At 37.7% G+C, this 23,183-nt stretch overlaps 1 protein-coding gene and 1 pseudogene across 1 annotated transcript; one reads left to right on the top strand and one right to left on the bottom strand.

Moving 5' to 3' along the window:
- Positions 1 to 530: 530 nt before the first annotated feature.
- LOC131834288 (butyrophilin subfamily 3 member A2-like) lies at positions 531 to 15,550 on the top strand. Its single transcript, XM_059178737.1, has 10 exons — positions 531 to 727; positions 1,430 to 1,558; positions 2,119 to 2,466; positions 11,009 to 11,290; positions 11,408 to 11,575; positions 11,896 to 11,916; positions 12,012 to 12,038; positions 12,848 to 12,874; positions 13,084 to 13,110; positions 14,560 to 15,550. Exons 2-10 carry the CDS (start codon positions 1,480 to 1,482, stop codon positions 15,213 to 15,215), a joined length of 1,635 nt encoding a protein of 544 aa, XP_059034720.1. The 5' UTR covers positions 531 to 727; positions 1,430 to 1,479; the 3' UTR covers positions 15,216 to 15,550.
- A 2,486-nt stretch (positions 15,551 to 18,036) lies between these two features.
- Positions 18,037 to 19,307, bottom strand: LOC131834672 (peptidyl-prolyl cis-trans isomerase FKBP1A-like; annotated as a pseudogene).
- Between the last annotated feature and the right edge of the window lie 3,876 nt (positions 19,308 to 23,183).

Raw genomic sequence — 23,183 nt, 5'->3', positions numbered from 1 at the left:
TCAGAGCAGATATATTGTGGTGAGTGAGCAAGACATTAAAATAAAAATATATAATATTTTAATAATAATAATATAATAAAAATTGCTAACAAGCTATACTTAAATTATAAGTTATTGACACTCTTCTAAGTGCTTTAAATACATTCGTCTACTCTTCACCCCAAACTTAAAATAGATACTATTATTGAACACACTGTCACATGAGGAAACTGAGGCATGTGGAGGTTGTATAACTCATTCAAAATGATAAACTGTAAATAGCCTCATCAGTTCGTCAAGTTCTAATACCTATGCTACTAACCTAGACAATATACTTCTTAGAAAGAAAGAAATCACTTGCTTTTGAACTCCTCTATACTTTTTAAGTATGTCCTCATTAGAATGACTTATTATAAGTGACAGGTCAAAGTTTGTTTTCTTTACCTTATTTTACTTTCGGTTTTGAGTGTGTCAGGGTGGCCAAAGGGAAGTGTACTGCTGAGGGATTCCATGCAGGGGCCATCTTTTTCTCAGTTGTCTGAACTCCCATAAAAAAAACCTGGCCCCATGATTTGTAAAGTCTGATATCTTCTTGGCATTTTGGAGAAACTCTCCTAGGAGAGACCTATGGTCAGCCAAGAACAGGTGACTGAGAGGAATGGCAGAGAGTATTTATTCCTGGTGCCTGTGGCCATGAGTCTGAGAAGTTTCCAGATGCCTTCATCTCTGTAAGAAGAACATAAAAAATGTGAGTGTTGTATTTTGTGGGTGATGGGCAAGAGAGAGAGAACTGAGAGCATTTGGGCGAGGATCCTAGGGGTTGGCAGAGGACAGGCCAAGTTACAAATGCTCCTCCATCATATAGGAATGTGGGGAGGGGGACGGGGTGGAATTCACTGAGGCCAAATTAATGTTTGTGCTAAACCCATCTCTTTCTGTGGTTGCTCATTGCCTCCTCTGTGTCTCTTTGTCCACCGGACAAGATGTTCTTGAGTTAGAAAAGAGATTAGAGATATTGTGGACAGATTTTTCACTGCAGAACATGGTTGTTAAGATGAAGACTGTTGGGGTGCCTGGGTGGCTCAGTGGGTTAAGCCTCTGCCTTTGGCTTGGGTCATGATCTCAGGGTACTGGGATCAAGCCCCACATCGGGCTCTCTGCTCAGTGGGGAGCCTTCTTCCCCCCCTCTCTCTGCCTGCTTGTGATCTCTCTCTCTGTCAAATAAATTAAATAATCTTTAAAAAAAAAAAAAAAAGACAAAGACTGTTTCCTTGGGGAAGAGAAACAAAAGTTCTTTTTTGTGAGTGTTAAAGTCTTCTCTGATGTTCTCTGAGAGACATACTACAGTTGTTTGAGAGTTTCTGGAGGTAATTTCTTAGAATCACTGTGAACTGCCTTAGCTATCATGATTATTTTTACCTTATGGATTCCACTTTTGTCCTTAATTCAGTTACTTTCAGGACCTTACTGTGTGTCAAACTGTTGTCTGCTCTGAGAAAGATGGTGGGTTCCCTGGACTTCTCTGCACTAAGAGACCTCTTCTCTATCCTACTTCTCCAGGTGTCCATGTGGGGCTCAGGTAACAATATTTTTTTTTATTTTATATGCTTAGATTGTTTTATTATCTGAACAGAAGGATTAAATTACTCCATCACTACTCAATATATACCTGGATTAATTCTAAATCCTTTATTTCAATATAGTGATTTATCTGCCCATACATGAGGGCAATCAAATCATTATATGAATGAGAGAGAAGAATCAGGTGGAATTATTTCACTAATTATTTTTTCTAATTCATTCAGACCTCTCCTTCATGAAGAATTCATTTTCTGATGGCCAAGACCTAATTAAAAACTCTGGTTTCATGATTTCCCAGCACTCTTCCCTCCTTCTTCATAGAATTTATCACCATTGCAATTTTAAAAATCATTTGTTTAATAAGAGATTAGCCTGTTGACTGGGTAGAGATGCCCTTTGTCTTGTTCACTGCCATCTTCAGCCTGAATATATGCTGCAGAGAACTGATATGTGAATAGCAGAATGTCTATGGGATTCTACTAGGCCAGTAATGATGCTGTGTTCCAAAATGCCCCGGAAGGTCATTGATATTCTTTTCATGGTGGCTCTATTCCACAGATTCATTCTTGGTCATTGGCCCATCAGAGCCAATTGTTGCCATGCTGGGTACAGACACAGTTCTGCCCTGCCGTGTGTCCCCGGCCATGAATGTGGAGAGCATGGAGCTGAGGTGGTTCCGCTCCCAGTTCTCAGAGGCTGTGTATGTGTATAAGGATGGAATGGAGCAGGCGGGAGAACAGCTGGTAGATTTCAAAGGGAGAGCAGAGTTGGTGAAAGATTACATCACCGAGGGAAGAGTCGCTGTGAGAATCTATGGTCTCCGGATCTCAGACAATGGAATATACAAGTGTTTTTTTCAAAAAGGCAGTGACTATGAAGAAGCCACTTTGGAGCTGAAGGTGATCGGTGAGTAATTATCTGAGACTACAGATCACTCTACGGGAATCTAAGTGTTCCGCATTTGATTTTGGTTGGGGCGAGGGGGGCATGACGAACAGAACACAGACAAAAAGGCAGATATTCTTGGAGCTGGTCAACATCCTATGTTGGTTAAATGGATTTAACCTGAAGTTTTCTTAATCTTTTCATACATATAATGTGCTGTACTTTAAAATTTAATGACTTCCATAAATATCTACTATACATTTATTTCCCTGGTATGTATATTTTCACACATTTTGAAGGAAGGCATCATGACTACCAAAATGTACCATTACTGGCAGAGACCAGAAACCCAGCTGGCTGTTATGATGGACAGAGGTTCAGCTGGGAATGTCAGTGGCTGAGTCTTGAATGCAGTGTGGAGGAAGTGACTGTGGGGATTGTGACAGGGTGGACTGGTATTGCAGAGAATTAAACTTGTCATCACAGGATTGAGGCCAGAAATTAATCAATGTGCAGTGACTAAGTGAAGCAGGAGTAGCTTTTGAGGAATAAAAAGAGAGAGCTTAGTGTGAAAAGCTGAGATGGACTGAGGTTGGTCCACCGGATATTGAATTGACCACTGTAAATTGTATCATCATCAGTGCTGTTTCATTTTTAATTATAATAAAATTATAACTCATTGTATCAAACTCAAATAATTCAGAACAATATAAAATACAAAAATACAAATTGATAATCCTTCCTTTCCCTCCAATGTTCCTTTTTCTCCTCCTAAGTAACTGTTAATACCAGATTGTTCTATGTTCTTTATCTCTTTTTTATATATTTATATAAAGATATCAATAATTATATATAATAATAAAATAAAATACATAATATAATTTGTAATTATAATAACTTATATTTATATAGCAGAACTTAATCTCTGTTCCTAAACTAATCTTTAAGATGTTTACATTAACTCTTTGGGATGCCTGGGTGGCTCAGTTGGTTAAGCAGCTGCCTTCGGCTCAGGTCATGATCCCAGCGTCCTGGGATCGAGTCCCACATCGGGCTCCTTGCTCAGCGGGGAGCCTGCTTCTCCCTCTGCCTCTGCCTGCCATTCTGTCTGCCTGTGCTTGCTCTCCCTCTCTCTCTCTCTCTGATAAATAAATAAAATCTTTAAAAAAAAAAAAGATGTTTACATTAACTCTTTTAAAAACAATATTGAAACTTTGAGCCCTTTGTCTTAGTTCTTACTGGAGCTTCTGTCCCTCTTTCCCTCGAGTAGTAATTACACAAAGGTCCTATGTGGCCCAAAGCATTCAGAGGAGAGTTCCAGTCTTGGGCCCTCCCTTGTTAGTGCTAGGATACTCATCATCTCAGGTTTTGTTACATCTCTCCCCTTGACTCCAGTTATTAAATCACAGATATTATTAAAGACCTTAAAAAATAAAGATTTTATTTATTTACTTAGAAAGAGAGGGCGGAGGGAAAAAGAGAATCTCAAGCAGACTCTCTGCTGAGGACAGAGCTCCATGCAGAACTCCTCATGGAGCTTGATCTCATGAACTGAGACCATGACCTAAGCTGAATCAAGAATTATATGCTTAACTGCCAGAGCCATTCAAGTGATCCTATTAAAGACTTTTGATGCAACACTATAAGAAGCATCTAAAGATCTCTCTTTGTTAGGTTTTGGGAAACGTCCCAATCACTCTATCAAGGTTTCCTTCATTGACATTGTTTTTCCCACCTTTATTACACAATTGCTCTCACTAATTTGTGTACTCAACAATGTAGCTAAAGAGTCTTATTCATGCAGTCCTACTTTAAGCCATATATTTCTGAAGCTGAAATATTACAATCAGAATCAGAGAGGGGAAAGTTTAGAGGAAAACTCAAGCAATAGTTAATTCAGCACAGCTAACAACACATTAAAATGTCAAGTAATTTTCTGCTCCATATACACAAATATATATATATTATATATATATGTCAAGTAATTTTCTGCTCCATATACACAAATATATATATAATATATATATATATATAATCTGCCATATATACTGTATACACATACACTTAGCCATTCCCTACCCCTATCCCCTCTGATAACCATCAGTTTGTTCCCCATAATTAAAACACTATTTCTCTCTCTCTCTCCTTTTTTTCCTACTTTGCTTCTTTGTTTTGTTTCATAAATTCCACATGTGAGTAAAATCATATGGTATTTTTCTTTCTCTCACTTATTTTGCTTAGCAATATACTCTCTAGGTCCACCCATGTCATTGTAAGTGGCAAGATTTCATTGTTTTTTTTTTTTTATGGCTGAATTATATTCCATTATATATATACCACTTCTTTACCCACGTATCAGTTGATGGATACTTGGGCTTCTTCAATAATTTGGTCTGCTATCATGGGGGCCTTGACTGGCTTACAGGTGCCCACGTGGTGAAGAGGGGCAGAATCCCAGGAGGGACAATATGGTCTGAGGATTCCCTAGGTCACAGGAAGAATGGATGGCACCAAGATCAAGATGCTGTGCTGTTCCCAGGCATAAGATCTGGGAATCCAGCGGAGAGCAGCAAATCCTGGTGCCAGATTTCTGCTATAAACTGCAAATCACCAGGCTGTTGTCTGACCACTTTCCTGGGATAGGCTGGCAAGCTTAGTGAAAACCTTCCCTAGAGAAACTACATTTGTCCCCATCTGACAGTCTCTGAAATTTAGAGTTTGCAAACTCTGAGGCACACCTGAGATAAGAAGGCTCAAACACAGGCAGGTGAGTCCAGGGTTCAGAGGGAAACTGAGGACACAAATAAGGTGATTGATTGTTCTTCTCTGAAGGTTCACTGAAAAGTAGGGGTCCAAACTTTCAGCTCTGAGGCTAGAGAGCAGGTTACAGCCATTTTTCTTTGCCCAACAGTGCTGAAAGACTTCAGGGGGCAAAATAGCACCACTAATTGGAGGCTGGAGCTGTGTACACCAAGCCCTACCTTCTTCCACCCTGAAGACACATTTCTACTAAAACAAGTTATTCTGAGACTCAACGCAGTTGGTCCATCCCCCAGAAGACCAGCACAAATAACTAGTCACACCAAGTTTATTGATCACAGACTGCTACAAAGTTTCAGCTCTAGGGGAAATAAGATCTAATTTCTGTTTCACTTTCATTCTTTGAAATTATTTTTATCACTTATTTTCTTACATTTTCCAATTTATTTTTTATTTTTTAAATTTTAATATATATATAGTTTACACTTATCTAATTTAATGTATTCTACATTATTATTATTATTATTATTATTATTTATTTATTTTGGAATCTAGATTCTTTTAGCAAGTAGACCAAAATACACCCAGGATCATAATTTTGTTTTTATTTGGTTTTCTTGTTTTTTATTTTTGTTTTTCTTGTTGTTGGTGGTGTGTGTGTGTGTGTGTGTTTTCTTTCTCTTTGATTTTTGTTTTTTGTTGTTGGTGTTCTTTTCTCTTTCTTCTTTTCTTTTCTGAACAAAATGATGAGAGAGAGGACTTCATCCCAAAAGAAAGAACATGTGGCAGAACTCCCAACCAGGGATTTAATTAATACAGATATAAGTAAGGTGTCTGAACTAGAATTTAAAACAATTATAAGGATACCAGCTGGGCTCAAAAAAACCATAGAAGAAACTATGTAAACAATACATCTGATAAATGGTTAGTATCCAAAATCTACAAAGAACTTATCAAACTCAACCCTCAAAAAACAGGGATCCAGTTAAGAAATGGGCAGAAGACATAGACACTTTTCCAAAGAAGACATCCAGAGGGCCAACAGACACATTGAAGGATGCTCAACATCACCCATTATCGGGGATATATAAAACAAAACCACAATGAGATACCATTTTAAACCTGTCAGGAGAGCTAACATTAACAACACAAGAAACAACAGGTGTTGGTGAGGATATGGAGAAAGGGGAGAGAGGATCTGAAGCAGGCTCCACTTCCAGTGCAGGGTTTGATCTCATGATCCTCAAGATCATGACCAGAGCCAAAATCAAGAGTTGGACACTTACCTCACTGAGCCACCCAGGCGCCCCTGCTCTAATCTTCATTATTGCTCTCCTTTTACTGTCTTTAGGCTTCAGTTGTTGTTCTTTTATCTAGTTCCTTAATGTGCATGGTTAGGTTGTTTATTTTAGATTTTTCTTGCTTCTCGAGGTAGGCCAGTATTGGTATACACTTACCTCTTAGTACACCTTTTGCTGCAACCCACAGGTTTTAAACCACTGTGTTTCCATTTTCATTTGTTTCCATGTGTGTTTTTATTCTTTGATTTGATTTCTTGGTTGACCCATTCATTGGCTAGTAACATGTTGTTTAACCTCCATGGATGTGTGTGTGTGTGTGTGTGTGTGTGTGTGTGTGTGTGTGTGTGAGAGAGAGAGAGAGAGAGATTTACTTCATGTTTCATAGCATTGTGATTAGAAAAATCGCCTTGAGGCCTGATCTGTGACCTAATATGTGATCTATTCTGAAGAATGTTCCATATGCACTTAAAAAGAATGTTTATTCTGTTGTTTTAGAATAGAATATTCTGAATATATCTGTAAAGTCCATCTGGATGTGTATCGATCAAAGCCATTGTTTCCTTGTTGATTTTCTGTTTAAATGATCTGTCCCCTACTATTATTATATTATTATCAATTAGTTCCTTCATGTTGGTTATTGTCTTATATATTTGAGTGCTCCCATTTTGGGAGCATAGATATTTACAATTGTTGGACCTTCTGATTGGATTTTCCCTTTTAATATGATATAGTGCTCTTCTTTATCTCTTGTTATAGTCTTTATTTTAAAGTCTGGTTTGTCCCATGTAAATATTGCTACTCAGGCTTTCTTTTGACATCCAACTGCATGTTAAATGTGTCTCCATTCTGTCATTTTCACTTTATGGGATTGAAAGAACTAATGAAATTCAGCCATTCTTGTTTTCTAAGCTGATGGCTTTGGAGAAATGTTCTCCTTGTGTGTTGTCCTGTGTGCTCCCCCCTCTCTCTTGCCATTCTCCATAACTATGGCTCCCTTCCTATCATAGCACCCATAATCCCTTTCTCCCCTAAACCACATCTCCCACCTCCTACATTTTTCTATGTGGCTCTTCTCTCCCTTTAGTTATGGAGTTTGTTCCATACATCCTCAGGTCAATTTGGGGGACATTTAGGGTGATTTGATAGTTATATAGTGTGTTCATGGGATGAGGTGAGCCTAGGGTCCTCCTGTTCCTCTGCTATCTTCTTTCCAATGGAAGTTTGTACCTCTTAATCTCCTTTACTTATTTCTTCCATCCCACACTCCCTTCCCCTCTGACAACTGCCAGTTTATTTCCTGTGTTTATGAATTTGTTTTCGGTGTTTTGTTTGTTTGTTCATTTGTTTTGTTTTTAGATTTTACATATAAGTGAAATCATGTGATCGTGATTTCTTGGTTATGATCATGATTATAGAAATTCAGAAGTATTACATAGTCTGATCTGCCAACATTATCTATGTCTTTTTAGTTTTTTAGTGCTCTTAGATGTACACCTTTATACCAACATCAAAAAAATATTTCACCTTCCTTCCTCCTAATATCTTTTCTGTAAAATATATTGAAATATAACATACAAAGAGAATTTGCTACCGATTTTAAATGCCACATAATGAATATTCACAAAGTGAATACACCTGAGAAATCAGCACTCAAATCAAGAAACAGAGCTTAATTAAAATCCAGGAAAATCCATTTTTTTTCTTTTTCAGTTATGATTTTCTCAGGAGTAATCACTATTACGATTTCTAATCTCACAGATTACTTTTTGTATGTTTATGAAGTTCACATATGTGGATGGACTCTTTTGTCTGTTTTTATTTTGCTCGTTTTTTGTTTTTGTGAGATTTTTCTATGTAATTAAATGCATATGGCTGTAGTTCATTCCTATCTCTGATTTATTGCTTTGCTTTTTACATTTATATTTTTAATCTATATGAGTATTATTTTGGTATTAGAGTTTATAGAACGCTTAAAATATTTGTTCCTAATTCTATCACTTATTTCTATACTATTAGCAAATGATATAGAAAATCTGTACCAATTTACAAATGCCTATTTTCCATAAACTCATAACAACAGGGCAAATTATAAATACTTTGCGCTTATAATGACAATATCATAGTGTTTCTATTTCTAAACCTTATTCTCTGCCCAAATTTCTTAATTGTAATGTTTTTATTCATTTTTGCACGTGTTAGGCCTATCTTAAATTAATATTTCTTATTTTATTTTTCCAACAAGGTATCTGTAGACTTACTTTATCCATCTTCTTTATGTATCACTTTAATAAGAAGAGTCCAAATCCTTTAGGTCTTGAAGGAAAGAGTGACAAACTCTTCTGAGCCTTGTTACTGTGATCCCACTCTAGATCTCCTTTTTTTAATTTATTTTTTCAGTGTTTCAAGATTCATTGTTTATGCACCATACTCAGTGCTCCATGCAATATGTGCCCTCCTTAATACCCACCACTCTAGTATCTTCTAAGTAGAAAGCAAAGTTTTTCAGTTCCAAAACTAACCTCATATAAATCGTGTCATTTTTTTTCAGTACCTTTTTTATATCTGTTCATTGGCTGATGTACATAAATCCAATCTTTAGAAGCACTTGATTGATTATATATCTACACTTATCTTCTGTTAGTTAAACTTTGCCTACCTAGTACAGCTGCTTCTATGCTCAGGAATGGGCATCCCTTTCTGTTCTCCTTTCTCTCTCTCTCTCTTTTTTTGAAGAATTATTTATTCATTTGTGTGAGAGAGAGAGACCACAAACACAGGCAGCAGTAGGCAGAGGAAGAATCAGGATCCCCATTGAGCAGAGTCTAATGTGGGACTTGATCCCAGGACCCTGGGATTATGATCTGAGTGAAGGCTGACACTGATTGAGCCACCCAGGTGTCCTGTTCCTCTTTCTTAACATAGGTATAGTTTTTGCTTATTTCAGCTTAGAGCTTCTTTGGTTATATTCTTCCAGGAGACACAAGATCTATTTTTGTCTGTTAGTATTTTCTTCTTAGGCCTTGACTGTTGCATTTTGCTCATGACCAGTTTCTTTTTTTCCTCTTTGATGTCTTTTGTTTTCTATTTCCTCTTAACTTCTTTTTTTTAAAGCTTTTTATTTTAATTCAAGTGTAGTTAACATACATTGTTATATTAGTTTCAGGTGTACAATATTGTGATTCAACAATTCAGTGTGCATCATGGTAATCTTCATCTATTTCACCCCCTCCACCCCACCCCCCAACACACACAACCTCTGGTAACTATCAGTTTGTGCTCTATAGTTGAGTCTGTTTTGCTTATGACCAGTTTTACTCACTTCTATTAATTTCCTTTGTTCGGGACAGTTGGCAGCTCCCTCAAACAATTCTGAAAATTGTCTTTCAGATTGCTTTCTGTTTTTTAGAAGTGTGGCCCTCCCAGGCAGGTCAGGATTTGGTAATAAAAATTATTAGCTGCATTATTTTTATCCAAAAAAGACAAGATCTCTGAGGTTTCTACTATATTTCCTATATCTGAGGAATCAGAGTAGGACTGAGCTAGGTGTAAGAGGATCCATACCATGAATATTAAATTTTAAAAGGATAAAATAATATATAGCCTTAGAAGCCAGGATAGCCATTATTCTCAAAGAGAAAATGGATTTTTCTAACATTCTGGTAATGTAATGTTTTAATATAAGTGACATGGATCCCCTAGTGGGCCCATGTGAAAAGTTAAAGAGGAGAGGTGGTAGAGAGAAAAGAAATAAATGAGAGTGGAAAAGTTAAAAACAGTAAAAATAGATCAACTCCTTCATGGAATAAGGCAACCTTCATCTTTTAGATATTCTCCACTCAGGGGAAGAAAGAAAATTTGGAAACATTACAAAATGATATTGTTTAAAGAAGTCACTACAGAAGACTCAGTTTAATCAAAGATAGCCTTCCTTAAGACTTCAATAAGTGAAACAGATAGATATAGGATAGATATAGAAGTATTGGTGTTTTTCTTTTTCTTTTCTTTTCTTTTTAAGATTTTACTTATTTATGTGACAGACAGAGATCACAAGTAGGCAGAGAAGCATGTAGAGAGAGAGGAGGAAGCAGGATCCCTGCTGAGCAAAGAGCCCGATGAGGGGCTGGATCCCAGAATCCCGGGATCATGATCTGAGCCGAAGGCAGAGGCTTTAACCCACTGAGCCACCCAGGCAGCCCTGGTGTTTTTCTGAAAGAACTTAACATTTGTAAAATTTACTCTGCTCTTTTCCTTCTATGGCCAATTGCAAATATCCCTGGGTAGAGCAGATGTGGTGGGCATCAGTAGTCCTAGTATCAGCTTCAAATTTCTTGAGATTTAGCTACAATTACCCATTTTTTCATGAAGGAAGAAAAGAAACCCTACCCTCTCTTCCCACCAAGAATGATGGTGCTTCGTCCATGTCCCCACATTGATGTTATTGTGTAAAATTAAGGACTCTGGATCAAAGGTGTCTAGGTCTCAAATGACTTTCTCCTCTCCAGGCCTGGGTTCTGGTCCTCGTGTTTTTATGGTAGGTCCAGAAGATAAAGGAATAAGGCTGACATGCACAAGCAAGGGGTGGTTTCCCCAACCTGAGGTACAATGGACAGATGCAACAGGAGAGAAGATACCATCTCTTTCTGAGGATGAGAACCAAGACGATGATGGGTTGTTTCAAATAGAGGCATCTCTCATTGTGAAAGACAGTTCAAAGACAGAAGTGTCCTGTTCCATGAAGAACCCTTTCTTTGGACAAGAGCAGGTGGAAACCATTTCTATTCCAGGTCAGTGTTGCTCATTTGGGGGACAGGATAGTTGTGAGGAGGGGATATTTAGGAATTGGGATGGGATAGGATTGCTTGGTAATGTTCTTAATCAGGTTTTGGGGGTTTCTGTATCAGAATCTTTCTTCCCTAGGACCTCTCCTTGGAAGGGAGCATTTGCTGGGACTTTCCTCTTACTTGGGATTTTCCTCAGTGCTGTTGTGTTTTTGGCCTGGAAAGAACGACAGGAGAAGAAAAGAGTACAGGAAGTTCAAAAGGAAAAAGAGAAAGAAAGTGAAGCCAAAGGTAAAACTGTGAATCAGGCTGGGTGGAATCTATGAACTTATGGGCTTCTAGCTGAGCATATGGATGGAATCTGTTGGAACAAACAGACATGAGTGCATTTAGTTAGAACCTCACAACCTCCAGTAAGACATGGAGAAAAATATAATAGAGTCCAATGGAGAGAGAAAATTCACTGGTATTAACATGGAGTTAGAAGAATTGGTTATAGTAATTCTCAGGATGAATTTCTTGATCTAGGTATGTGGAAGTGCATTCAGGATCTGGGCTTAGGTAATATAGTCTAGAAAATAAACCGTAGACTTGTTTTCTTTCCTTTTTAGAGTTGCTTAAGAAAGAGCTTGGTAAGTGTTCCATTTTTCTTTGTTGTAATAGATGAAATAGAGTCCTTCCTCCACGCTATGTACTTTGCATCTCACAGGTTGTTGTTCCATTTCAGACAGAAGGAAGGAGTTATATCAACGGGGTGAGTAATATCAATGTTATAGTTGGACCAAGCATCTTGTCTATCCCTCTGTTCTGATCATCTCCTGTTCACCTTGTTAGTGAGGGAGGGCTTCTCCACCCTAAATAGGATAAGATATTTAGACACATGACACCCACCACTGGACATATGAGCTTGACAGCAGTTTATTAATCACCTATACTCACATCCTGGGGGGGGAGGGGAGGACAACATAAGCCATGCAGGATCACATGTTGCACTTGGGAACAGAGAGAACCAGCAGGGGCTGAGGGAGGCAAGCTTTTTAGTAACCATAAGATGAGGTGCTACTGGTTTCTTTGGAAGTATGTGATTGGCTTTTTTGGAGTAATTCTGCAGGCTGATAGGGAGCTGACGGCCATTAGGTTGAGGACCAGGTGGGGTTCAGCTGGCTCAACTGATAGGAAAATTAGTTGAGTGTGGATTTTCTTCTACTGGGTGGAAGCATATCTGGTGAGAGCAGGGGTGCTTACAGGTATTTAGAGACCTTTGAAGCTCAAAGTCATCAGGCAACACATGAAATTTTAGGCTTTACAGTACACTTCTCCTCTCCCAAAAAAGTCATAACCTCATATTTTATCACAATATGTTAGTGGGATGTGAGAAATATGAGAAATAAAAGAAGGCAAATACCCTAGAATTGTCATTGAAGTGATGAACACAGAAATATAGCACTATCATAAAACTTCATGTGGTTGATTTCATGCAAATTTCACATGGTTGCAGCAATTTAATACTCTGGAGTGAAGGTCTTGTGAATGGGAAAATCTAATTCCTTTGTTTTATTTCAGACTGGAGAAAAGCAAAATTGTATGCTGGTGAGTAACTCATGTTGTCTTGGGACTTCAGGTACCCCAAAATTTCATGAGGCATTTCAAGAGCATTTTTCAGAGATGTGGTATATTCCAGAAATTTTATTTTGAATGTGGGAGTCCAAAAGAATAAAGGAATAAGGGTTAAGCATCCCACTGGTTGAGAAGACATGTTCTTTATGTATTTTCCCATATGATTTTTTTTTTCTTTTTAGACTGGAGAAAGGAACAATTCAAAGCAGGTGAGCGACTTTATTATTTTATCCCACATAATCTCTTACACAAATGAGAAACTCTTACATTTATATAAACTCCCAGTAAAACCTGGTTGGTGATTCATTTCATGATTTTCAGTTCAGTCTCAATCTCATGCTGAACTGTGAACAGGTTTCTTACTTTTCTGATATCATTCATTCATCCAGCATTAATTTATAGAACTATTTATTCAATGCCAAATAAATAAAGCAGATCTGATCTCTGACTTCATGGAGAAGTACATGTACAAATTGTGATGAAGTTTGTGAAGGAATAATAAATTTCCATGAGAAAAAATAATGGTATATTTAAGGAATTTCCCCAAGGAACTGATTTTTAATCTGAGACTTAAGTGATATGGTAGATTTATTAATGGGAATAACAGTGCAAGGGCAACTTGGTCAGAAGGATGTCTGTTACACTGGCCTGAGGCAGAGGAGCTTGTTGTATCTCAGTGTAAGTGGAAAACCATCTTAGAATCTTTCCAGAATTATTAGTTGATTATCAGTTTCTAGTGCATGCTGGTTTACTCTGAATATCCCTGCATCCACAAATATTTCCTAGTCAATTTAATTCTCCAAAAACTAAAGCACATTCTACTATCCCCACATACAAATTCTTATGAGAAAAAATTCTAACTGTTGAAGATATTTTATTTGAGAAGAAACAAATTACTGCAGGTATTAGTACTATTGCTGCTATTACTGCTGGTATTAGTGTTACTATAACTATTGGAAGCTTAAAGAATTTACCACGTGTTCATTATGGACAAGACACAGTTGTAAGTTCTCTACACATTATCTTGTTTATTTCTCACAACAGTCCTATGCTGAGGTATCATAATTGCATATATGATTATGAAGGTAAATTAAGGATGAGAGAAGCAAAGTAGCTTCAAAATCACACTTACTAAGGATAAATTAATTATAAAAATTCATAACTGTCTGATTACAAAGTCTACAATTTCAACCATTAGAAATCTAATAAAAATACATGAGAAGTAGGTGACTTAATAATTACATAATAAATTATATCAAATGAAAATGATACCAAAGAAGCTTAATGAAAGTAGATACACTGTGATTGAACTCTGACAGGGCTTTCTTATTATGTCAAGCATTAGAGAGCAGCTAGAGGGACCCCATCTTGAAATACCTGACTCTGGGTATCTTCAGACCAGGCAGACAGCCCTCTTGGTTAGATAGTCTCGACCCATCTGGAACAAATGGTTACTCAAGATCATCCAGCCTTGCCTTTCTATGATATATACACATATCTCCTGAGGAAGGACACAGAACAAACCATAAATTGTCTTACCTCCTCTTCTGTGGCTCTCCCTCTTATTTTCCTTCATTCTCTTTTCCCTGTATTTGCATTTTTCCTAAGGCCAATTGGTCTTCACTGTGGAATGACCTATTTCCCCTCTATACCTGCAGTTGCTGTTACTCTGGACTCAGAAAGACCTCCTGGCAGTCTCATCATATCTAATAATAAAAAACAAGTTTCTTTAAAGGGAAATATTCCTCAGGACGGTGATGCCTCAGTATACCAAGGAAAAGAGGAATCTGAAGCTGTCTTAAGTGCTCTGGGCCAGAATTCCTTTGAAACAGGGAGATATTACTGGGAGGTAGAAGTCAATATTGGGACAGAAGCTGGACCTGAAACTAAATGGGCTGTGGGTGTTTGTTTAGATTCAGTAACAAGAGATGGATGGTTTGTAGAAAGTCCAGAGAAGGGTTTCTGGGTGTTAGCATACAAGGAAGGAGAATTCAAGGTTCCCATCGCCTCAGAGTCACTGTCACCGAGACAGCATCATCAAAGGATAGGAGTTTTCTTGGACCAGGAAGATGGAGATTTGTCATTTTACAACATGCTTGATGGGTCTCACATCTTTTCTTTTATTGGAATTACCTTACATCAGACCCTGCGTCCTTATTTTAGCCTTCAGGGTGCTGGCACATCTGTGACCATCTGCACAACTTCAGATGACACTGACAATTATCCTGATTCTTCTCCAAATATCTCTGTAACTCATTTAAGGAGTGGTGACATGGGTGTCCCCCAAGAAGCTAACCATCTATTACTTGCATAAGAAGTGAAGTATCAGCACCTCTGCTGCTCTTGCTCAGGCTTCTTATTGGTATGTTCTCCAAGAAAGCTGTCCTTGTGTGGAGAGTAAGTCAGCTTCACTACGTGTGATTTCAGCCCCTTTCAGAGAGGCAAAGGCAGAAAGAGAAATGGGACAACTGAAAAATATCTGGGGGAATTTCCTCTTGTGTTATTTTTGGGGAAATACAGTGTCTTTTTGAGCAGCAACAATTTGTCATAAGAAAATTCCCAAAAAATGCATGGCCTCTCCTCTGTTCTGGTACTGTGTATTGAAGTAAATATTTTTAAAACCACATTAAAAGAAAAATCTCTCTTCCTGTTATTTTTGTTATCAAATATGAAGGAGCGGTGGTGTTTGAAGGGAAGAATCAGTTGAGTGGATCCTTAATGCATATTACTACTATTGTAGATACACAAATTTGTTCAAGCCTTGTGAAAGTTAATAGTTTGGCTTGCCCTTTCTTCAGGTTCATGTCCACTGACCTTGAAACCTGGAGTTTGCCATGCAGTGGGGAGGACTGCTGTGGAGCTATAAACCATTTGAGCAGGAGCCCAACGTTTCTGTGATGAAAGACACACACACACACACACACACACACACACACACACACACTTTTTTTTTTTTTAACAAATTCTCACTGGTTAGCAAGTCCTGAATTGTGTCATATGTGAATATGTGAATGAAAAAAGAATTGATGTTGTACTTTACGCTTTCAGAGAAAAATGTTCAAATAAGAATGAAGAAACATCTGGAGGCTTCATGGAGAAAGGCACTGCTAACACTGGCATATTTCTTTTTTTCCTGTTCTGATCATCTTCTTACCACTATTGAGGGATTCTTTGCCTTTAGTGCAACTAAGGCTTCAAAAGCTTATGTCTTCAGGATATAAAATATGAGTCTCTCCTGTTAAATGAGCCCCCTCTTCCTGGAGAGAGAAGAATCCACTTAGATTTTTCCACACTATTAACCAATTTTTAAACTGTTTAAGTCCCATTAACCACCTCTCTTGGAAGATATATCTTCTTAGCAAAATTTCACTGACACACTAAGAGGTAAGACGAGTATTGGAACCAGGAATAATGAAGCCAGAGCCCAGAATATTAACATTACTGACAGTAAAGAGAATACTTACATCAAAAGCAAGCAAAAATTAAGGGAGGAGAGAGATAAATGAATGGTAGACAAATGTTAATAGCTATAATCAAATGGACATGGATTTCTGGACATGAGAACCCTTTACATGGAGAAAACCACAAAATAGGAACAAAGGGGATTGGAACTATGATATAGAGCAGGAAGGATAATGGGTTCAGTTAGGGATATGTTACTTTTTTAAATACTCAGAGCAATCAGCATGAGATTTCCAAATGAGTTTTTAAATATCTTACCTAAAGAAACTAAATTCATATTTTGTTCTACAATGGGATTCCTCCCCCTGTCACTTCTCCACTCATTTTTTTTTTTAGAAAAGTCAGCATAAAGCATTTTTATTGTAATCATAAAACTCAAACCCTTATGTAGTGTGAGGTGGAGGAGGTAGGGTACACAGCAATAATTTTCTCTCATCAATTCACTATGCAGGACAGCAGAGGGGTGGGAGAGGGAGGAAAAGCTAAGAAACTGAGCTCAGCATGGGGAGCTGAACATCAAAACCAGGTGATGCTGAAGCTGTGATGGCCAGCATCATTTCTTCAAGACAATACCCTAGGGTTTGTCATGATTGCTGGACTTTTCATTGGGTGTCTATGAACAGCATGTTCAATTTAAGCTTTTGATTAAGTTCCTAAAACTTGGGAGGTGGAACTTGGATAGCTATGAGATTACAAAAGTCCTGAATATACATTAGAAAAACCTCAGGATGGAAAACAATAATAATAATAACAATAATAATAATAATTAATAATAATAAAACTAGGCCACAAAGAAGTCTTCAGCGATCACTGCTGGTCTGGGGACAGATATCTGTAGTGTCTGACATCTCAGTGAGATGCTTTCAAAAGACAGAGTTTAAGGTGAGTCTGGGGCTGGGCAGTGGATGCAAAGGTTCTTCTTCTCCCCACATCAGTTTCAGGTAGGGCTTTTAATTTGACCCAAGGACATCTCTCAACTTGGAGAGTAATTCAGCCCTCAACAGAACCTCAAATCTGCTAAAGCTTTCAGTGCAACAGCAAAAATGTTTAATTTGTAATAGATGAAAATTTCATCCAAAAAAATAATAACAAAATTCCCTCCCACACTAATCAAACCATGGGGCACCTGGGTGGCTCAGTTGGTAAAGTGTCTGCCTTAGGTTCAGGTCATGATCTCAGGGTCCTGGGATCAAGCCCCATCCACATCAGGCTTCCTCCTAAGAGGGGAGTCTTCTTCTCCCTCTCTCTCTGCCCCTTCTCACTGCTTGTGCACTCTCTCTCTCAAGTAAATAAATAAAATCTTTAAAAATTTTTTTAAAACAAAGTTAACCCATTACTTGTGCTATTTATACCTTACTAATACTTAAGTATTAGATGGATTTGGATCTAGAAATCTAGATCCAAAAGACTGAAACTGAACCTTCACCCCAAAACAAAAACAAAATAAAATGAGTAACTTGAGATTTATGGCATATAATTTAAGGCAACACACATAGAAGGAGAGAAGGAAAGAGCAAAGCTGAGTTCCAGAACACATTCATGGGTCATGTTTATACGAAGAGTATAGTGGAAAGTCAGGAAAAGTGCCATAGGATTCACAAGTGCATCTGGACATACCAGATCCTTCCATGACACACCTAAGAATGGGGAGCTCAGGGAGGAGGCTATTCCTGTTATTCCAGTTTCAGAAGCTCTGAGTCAAAGAGGATAGTGGCATTTGGTGGGATGATGACTGGATGCCCAGTGACACCACACCAGAAATGTCTGGAGAGATAGTCAGTTTGGCTCTCTGATCCACATTCTTGTGGGCAACCCCTTCTTCTCAGCCTCAGGTCATCTCTTGCTGCCTAAGATAAACGTAAAGAGCTTGTTTCTGTCCCTGAGATAATCAAGTTTCTTTCCATCTTCATTTCAAGTATCCCCAGATAGTGCACCATGTAGGTCTGACCACACTTGGGGAAAGTGAATCCAACTCCAGGGAGATGGTCTCCCCTGCAATCCCATGACAGCTACTATGGCAAATGCTAGTCAGGCAGGCTGATCAACAGGTGACCTGGGGGCGGCTCTCTGGCTTTCAAACGTTGTTGTTGTGTTAAGTAATCTCAATGCCGAGTGTTGGCTTGGTCAGGACTCAGAGATCAAGAGCCGCATACTCCAACTGAGCCAGCAAGCTTCTGCTGCTCCTCCACTTATTTTAATGGATTTTGTCCTTTTAAACTTAGAGATTCAGGATCAAAGGCTAGAGGTGGGCAATGAAAGAAAATGTGAAGTGTGATGTTCTGTTGGAATCACAGTTGTAGAAATGTCAGGGATAATATCATACATCATATCTTCATCTTTAAGGTTGGGCAAATCCACAAGCAATGAAGGATCTCCAAGTAGCCCACAGTTCCTGACAAAGTAGTGACCTTGAATTCACCATCTGACACCATCAATTAAATATTTGTTGCCAGACTGTTCTGGCAATCCCATTATGAGTAGACTTTATGAGGGAATGATAAGACATTCAAAAATCAAAGAGACTTCACTAGAATAAAGAACTATCTTAAGGCAGGAATTATGCCTTACTAAGCATTTTATCTCTACAGCCCAGCAAAGTGTATTCTACAGATAAGATATTGAATAAACTATTTATGAATCTATTCCTCTATTTCATAATATTCCTAATATATGACACTTTTCTACTTTGTGAGGACACACAAAAAAAGGAAAAACATCACTGCCTTAATGGAACTTAAAGTCTACTGACAATAAGGAAAAAGTCCTGCAGAGGGGTTAAAAAATTTGGTTTCTGATTTCCTCTGGTCCTCTCCCTTAAACTGAGATCTGTCAAATCCATACATCTCTTCTGAGAATCGCCATGCTTTGCATGACTACAACCAGCTCCAATTACATCAGGAGTGACAGGGAACTGGATCTTTGATGGGGCAATCCAGTCACTCATCCATCAGCCAAAGCAACTGCATCAGTGATTGCAGTGTCTTAATCAAGCCACCAATCATTCTCTTTCCCCATGGTTTTTCAAACTGGCATTGGAGCTGAGAAAATAAATTAAGCCCCAATTTGTTCAGCTAAAGAAAAACATGTTTCTTAATACATCGTGAAAGAATTTGACTGTTAAAAAAAAACAAACCATTTTCATGAGCTCTTCCAAGGGAAAACCTATAAATTATATATTGGGCCTGCACAAGCAGATAAAAAAAACAAGCAAAAAATTAGATTGATCACGGCGGAAGAAAAAAAAGGAGGGGATAGTTAACCTTCAGAATTTATTAAATAAAATATTTTTAATTGCATTAAGTCAAAGTAGAGTAAAATAAAACATATTTTAAGGCAAAGCCAGCATATCTACTAATAAATTTGACTTCAAAATTATAAAAGGTATATTAAGAATCAAAAGTAGTAAAACATTTGTCAAACCCAACAGGATGTACAACACAAAAAATGAACCCTAATGTGGACCCCATATAGAGATTGTATTTGAAAATAACGCATCATTATTGGTTCATCTGTTGTAACAAATGTAATAAACCAATGCAAAGTGTTAATAGGAAATTATGGGGAGAGAGAGGAGGGACATGGGAATGCTCTGGATTTTTCACACAATTTTGCATGAATCTAACACAGCTCTTAAAAAAATTGTCAATTAAAAAAAAGAATGAAACATTGGTATATTCTATAACATGTATGAACCCTAAAAATACTATATTTAGTACAAAAAAAAAAAAAGCCAGATACTAAAAACTCCATGTGTTTTGTGACATATGGAATGAAATATATTATATGAAATATCTAGCATAGGAAAATTTATAGAGACAGAAAATAGATTAGTGATTGCCAGGTGCTAGGGGGAAGGAAAAAAAATGAGTAGGGACTGATTAATAGTATGGAGTTTTCTTCCAGAGTAATAATCTAGAACTGCATGCTGATGATGTTTGGACAATACTGTGAAGGTATAAATACCACTTAATTGTATACTTTAAGATGGCTAAAATACCCATTTTTTTATTATTTTTTATAAACATATAATTTTATCCCCAGGGGTACAGGTCTGTGAATCACCAGGTTTACACACTTCACAGCACTCACCAAAGCACATACCCTCCCCAATGTCCATAATCCCACCTCCTTCTACCAACCCCCCTCCCCCCAGCAACCCTCAGTTTTTTTTGTGTGTGTGAGATTAAGAGTCACTTATGGTTTGTCTCCCTCCCAATCCCATCTTGTTTCATTTATTCTTCTCCTACCCACTTAAGCCCCCAGGTTGCATCACCACTTCCTCATATCAGGGAGATCATATGATAGTTGTCTTTCTCTGCTTGACTTATTTCGCTAAGCATGATACGCTCTAGTTCCATCCATGTTGTCACAAATGGCAAGATTTCATTTCTTTTGATGGCTGCATAGTATTCCATTGTGTATATATACCACATCTTCTTGATCCATTCATCTGTGGATGGACATCTAGGTTCTTTCCGTAGTTTGGCTATTGTGGACATTGCTGCTATAAACATTTGGGTGCACGTGCCCCTTTGGATCACTACGTTTGTATCTTTAGGGTAAATACCCAATAGTGCAATTGCTGGATCATAGGGCAGTTCTATTTTCAACATTTTGAGGAACCTCCATGCTGTTTTCCAGAGTGGCTGCACCAGCTTGCATTCCCACCAACAGTGGAGGAGGGTTCCCCTTTCTCCGCATCCTCGCCAGCATCTGTCATTTCCTGACTTGTTGATTTTAGCCATTCTGACTGGTGTGAGGTGATATCTCATTGTGGTTTTGATTTGTATTTCCCTGATGCCGAGTGATATGGAGCACTTTTTCATGTGTCCGTTGGCCATCTGGATGTCTTCTTTGCAGAAATGTCTGTTCATGTCCTCTGCCCATTTCTTGATTGGATTATTTGTTCTTTGGGTGTTGAGTTTGCTATGTTCTTTATAGATTCTGGACACTAGTCCTTTATCTGATATGTCGTTTGCAAATATCTTCTCCCATTCTGTCAGTTGTCTTTTGATTTTGTTAACTGTTTCCTTTGCTGTGCAAAAGCTTTTGATCTTGATGAAATCCCAATAGTTCATTTTTGCCCTTGCTTCCCTTGCCTTTGGTGTTGTTCCTAGGAAGATGTTGCTGCGGCTGAGGTCGAAGAGGTTGCTGCCTGTGTTCTCCTCAAGGATTTTGATGGATTCCTTTCTCACATTGAGGTCCTTCATCCATTTTGAGTCTATTTTTGTGTGTGGTATAAGGAAATGGTCCAATTTCATTTTTCTGCATGTGGCTGTCCAATTTTCCCAGCACCATTTATTGAAGAGGCTGTCTTTTTTCCATTGGACATTCTTTCCTGCTTTGTCGAAGATTAGTTGACTGTTAAAATACCCATTTTTTAACTTGATTATCTGTTTTTTTGTTTTTTGGTTTTGGGGGGAGGGGTCGCTGGGAGGGTGTTGTTCATCATTAGTCATCAGGGAAATTCAAATCAAAACCACATTGTGATACCACCTTACACCACTTAGAATGGCAAAAATTAACAAGGCAAGAAACCACAAACGTTGGAGAGGATGTGGACAAAGTGAAACCCTCTTACACTGTTGGTGGGAATCCAAGTTGGTGCAGCCACTTTGGAAAACAGTGTGGAGATTCCTCAAAAAATTAAAAATAGAGCTACCCTATGACCCAGCAATTGCACTACTGGGTATTTACCCCCAAGATACAGATGCACTGAAAAGAAGGGCCACATGCACCCAAGGTTCATAACAGCAATGTCCACAATAGTCAAACTGTGGAAAGAGCCAAGATGCTCTTCAACAGATGAATGGATAAAGAGGAGGGCCATATATACAATGGAATATTAATTACTCAACCATCAGAAAGGATGAATACCCAAATTTGCATCAACATGGATTGGACTGGAGGAGATTATGCTGAGTGAAATAAGTAAAGCAGAGAAAATCAATTATCATATGGTTTCACTTACTTGTGGAACATAAGAAATAACATGGAGGACATTAGGAGAAGGAAAGGAAAAATAATTGGGATAAATCATGGGGAGACATGAACCGTGAGAAACTGTGGACTCTGAGAAACTGAGAGTTTTAGAGGGGAGTGGGGTGTGGGGGTGAGCATGGTGGTAGATATTAAGGAGGGCATATATTGCATGGAGCACTGGGTGTTATACATAAACAATGAATCTTGCAACACTACATAAAAAACTAATGATGTATGGTGACTAACATAACATAATTAAAAAAGCAATATAAATAAATAAATAAATGGCTATAATAATGAGTTTTATGCATTATGTTTAAAAATTTAAAAACTAAGTAAAATAAATATGTAAATACTAGTGGGAAAATAATACTTAGTTTCAAACATAAACATATGAGTCTTTAAAAAAGAAAAAATACTAGGAGCCAAAAGAGACACTCCAGGATGTGATATATGAGTGACTATGATGGCTGCTGTCCTAGAAAGTAGCAGATTGTCATTAGTAGGTATTCCTCATTCTCATTCAAAATACTTCAAGACCTTTTCCAAGTCTTTCTTTTCCCATATTCTTTCTTCTTCCACTTATAGTCTCTCTTAATTCATTATAGCTTTAAAATATTTTTTACCATATGTTGTACTTATTGCTTCTATTTATTTATTTTGTAATTATTGATTTTGTGTACTTTTTTGTTTTAAAAATAAAATTGACATCTTCATATACACAATATAAGTTATTTTTTCTCTTTTTTCCAGTTTTATTGTGAAACAATTGACATATATAATCACTATGTAAATTTAAGGTATACAGCATGTTGGTTCAATTTGTATATATTGTGAA

This window comes from Mustela lutreola, chromosome 6 (assembly GCF_030435805.1).
Source record: "Mustela lutreola isolate mMusLut2 chromosome 6, mMusLut2.pri, whole genome shotgun sequence".
Lineage (NCBI taxonomy): Eukaryota > Metazoa > Chordata > Mammalia > Carnivora > Mustelidae > Mustela > Mustela lutreola.
The sequence above is the reverse complement of the archived record's forward strand: the minus strand, read 5'-3'. Positions and strand labels throughout refer to the sequence as shown.

Bases quoted from the DNA above. Each gene is read 5' to 3' on its own strand.
- LOC131834288 (XM_059178737.1), top strand. From the start codon at position 1,480: ATGGTGGGTTCCCTGGACTTCTCTGCACTAAGAGACCTCTTCTCTATC. The intron at 11,291-11,407 runs GTCAGTGTTGCT...TTTCTGTATCAG, and splicing joins GGAAACCATTTCTATTCCAG to AATCTTTCTTCCCTAGGACC. The intron at 12,039-12,847 runs GTGAGTAATATC...GTTTTATTTCAG, and splicing joins GAAGGAGTTATATCAACGGG to ACTGGAGAAAAGCAAAATTG.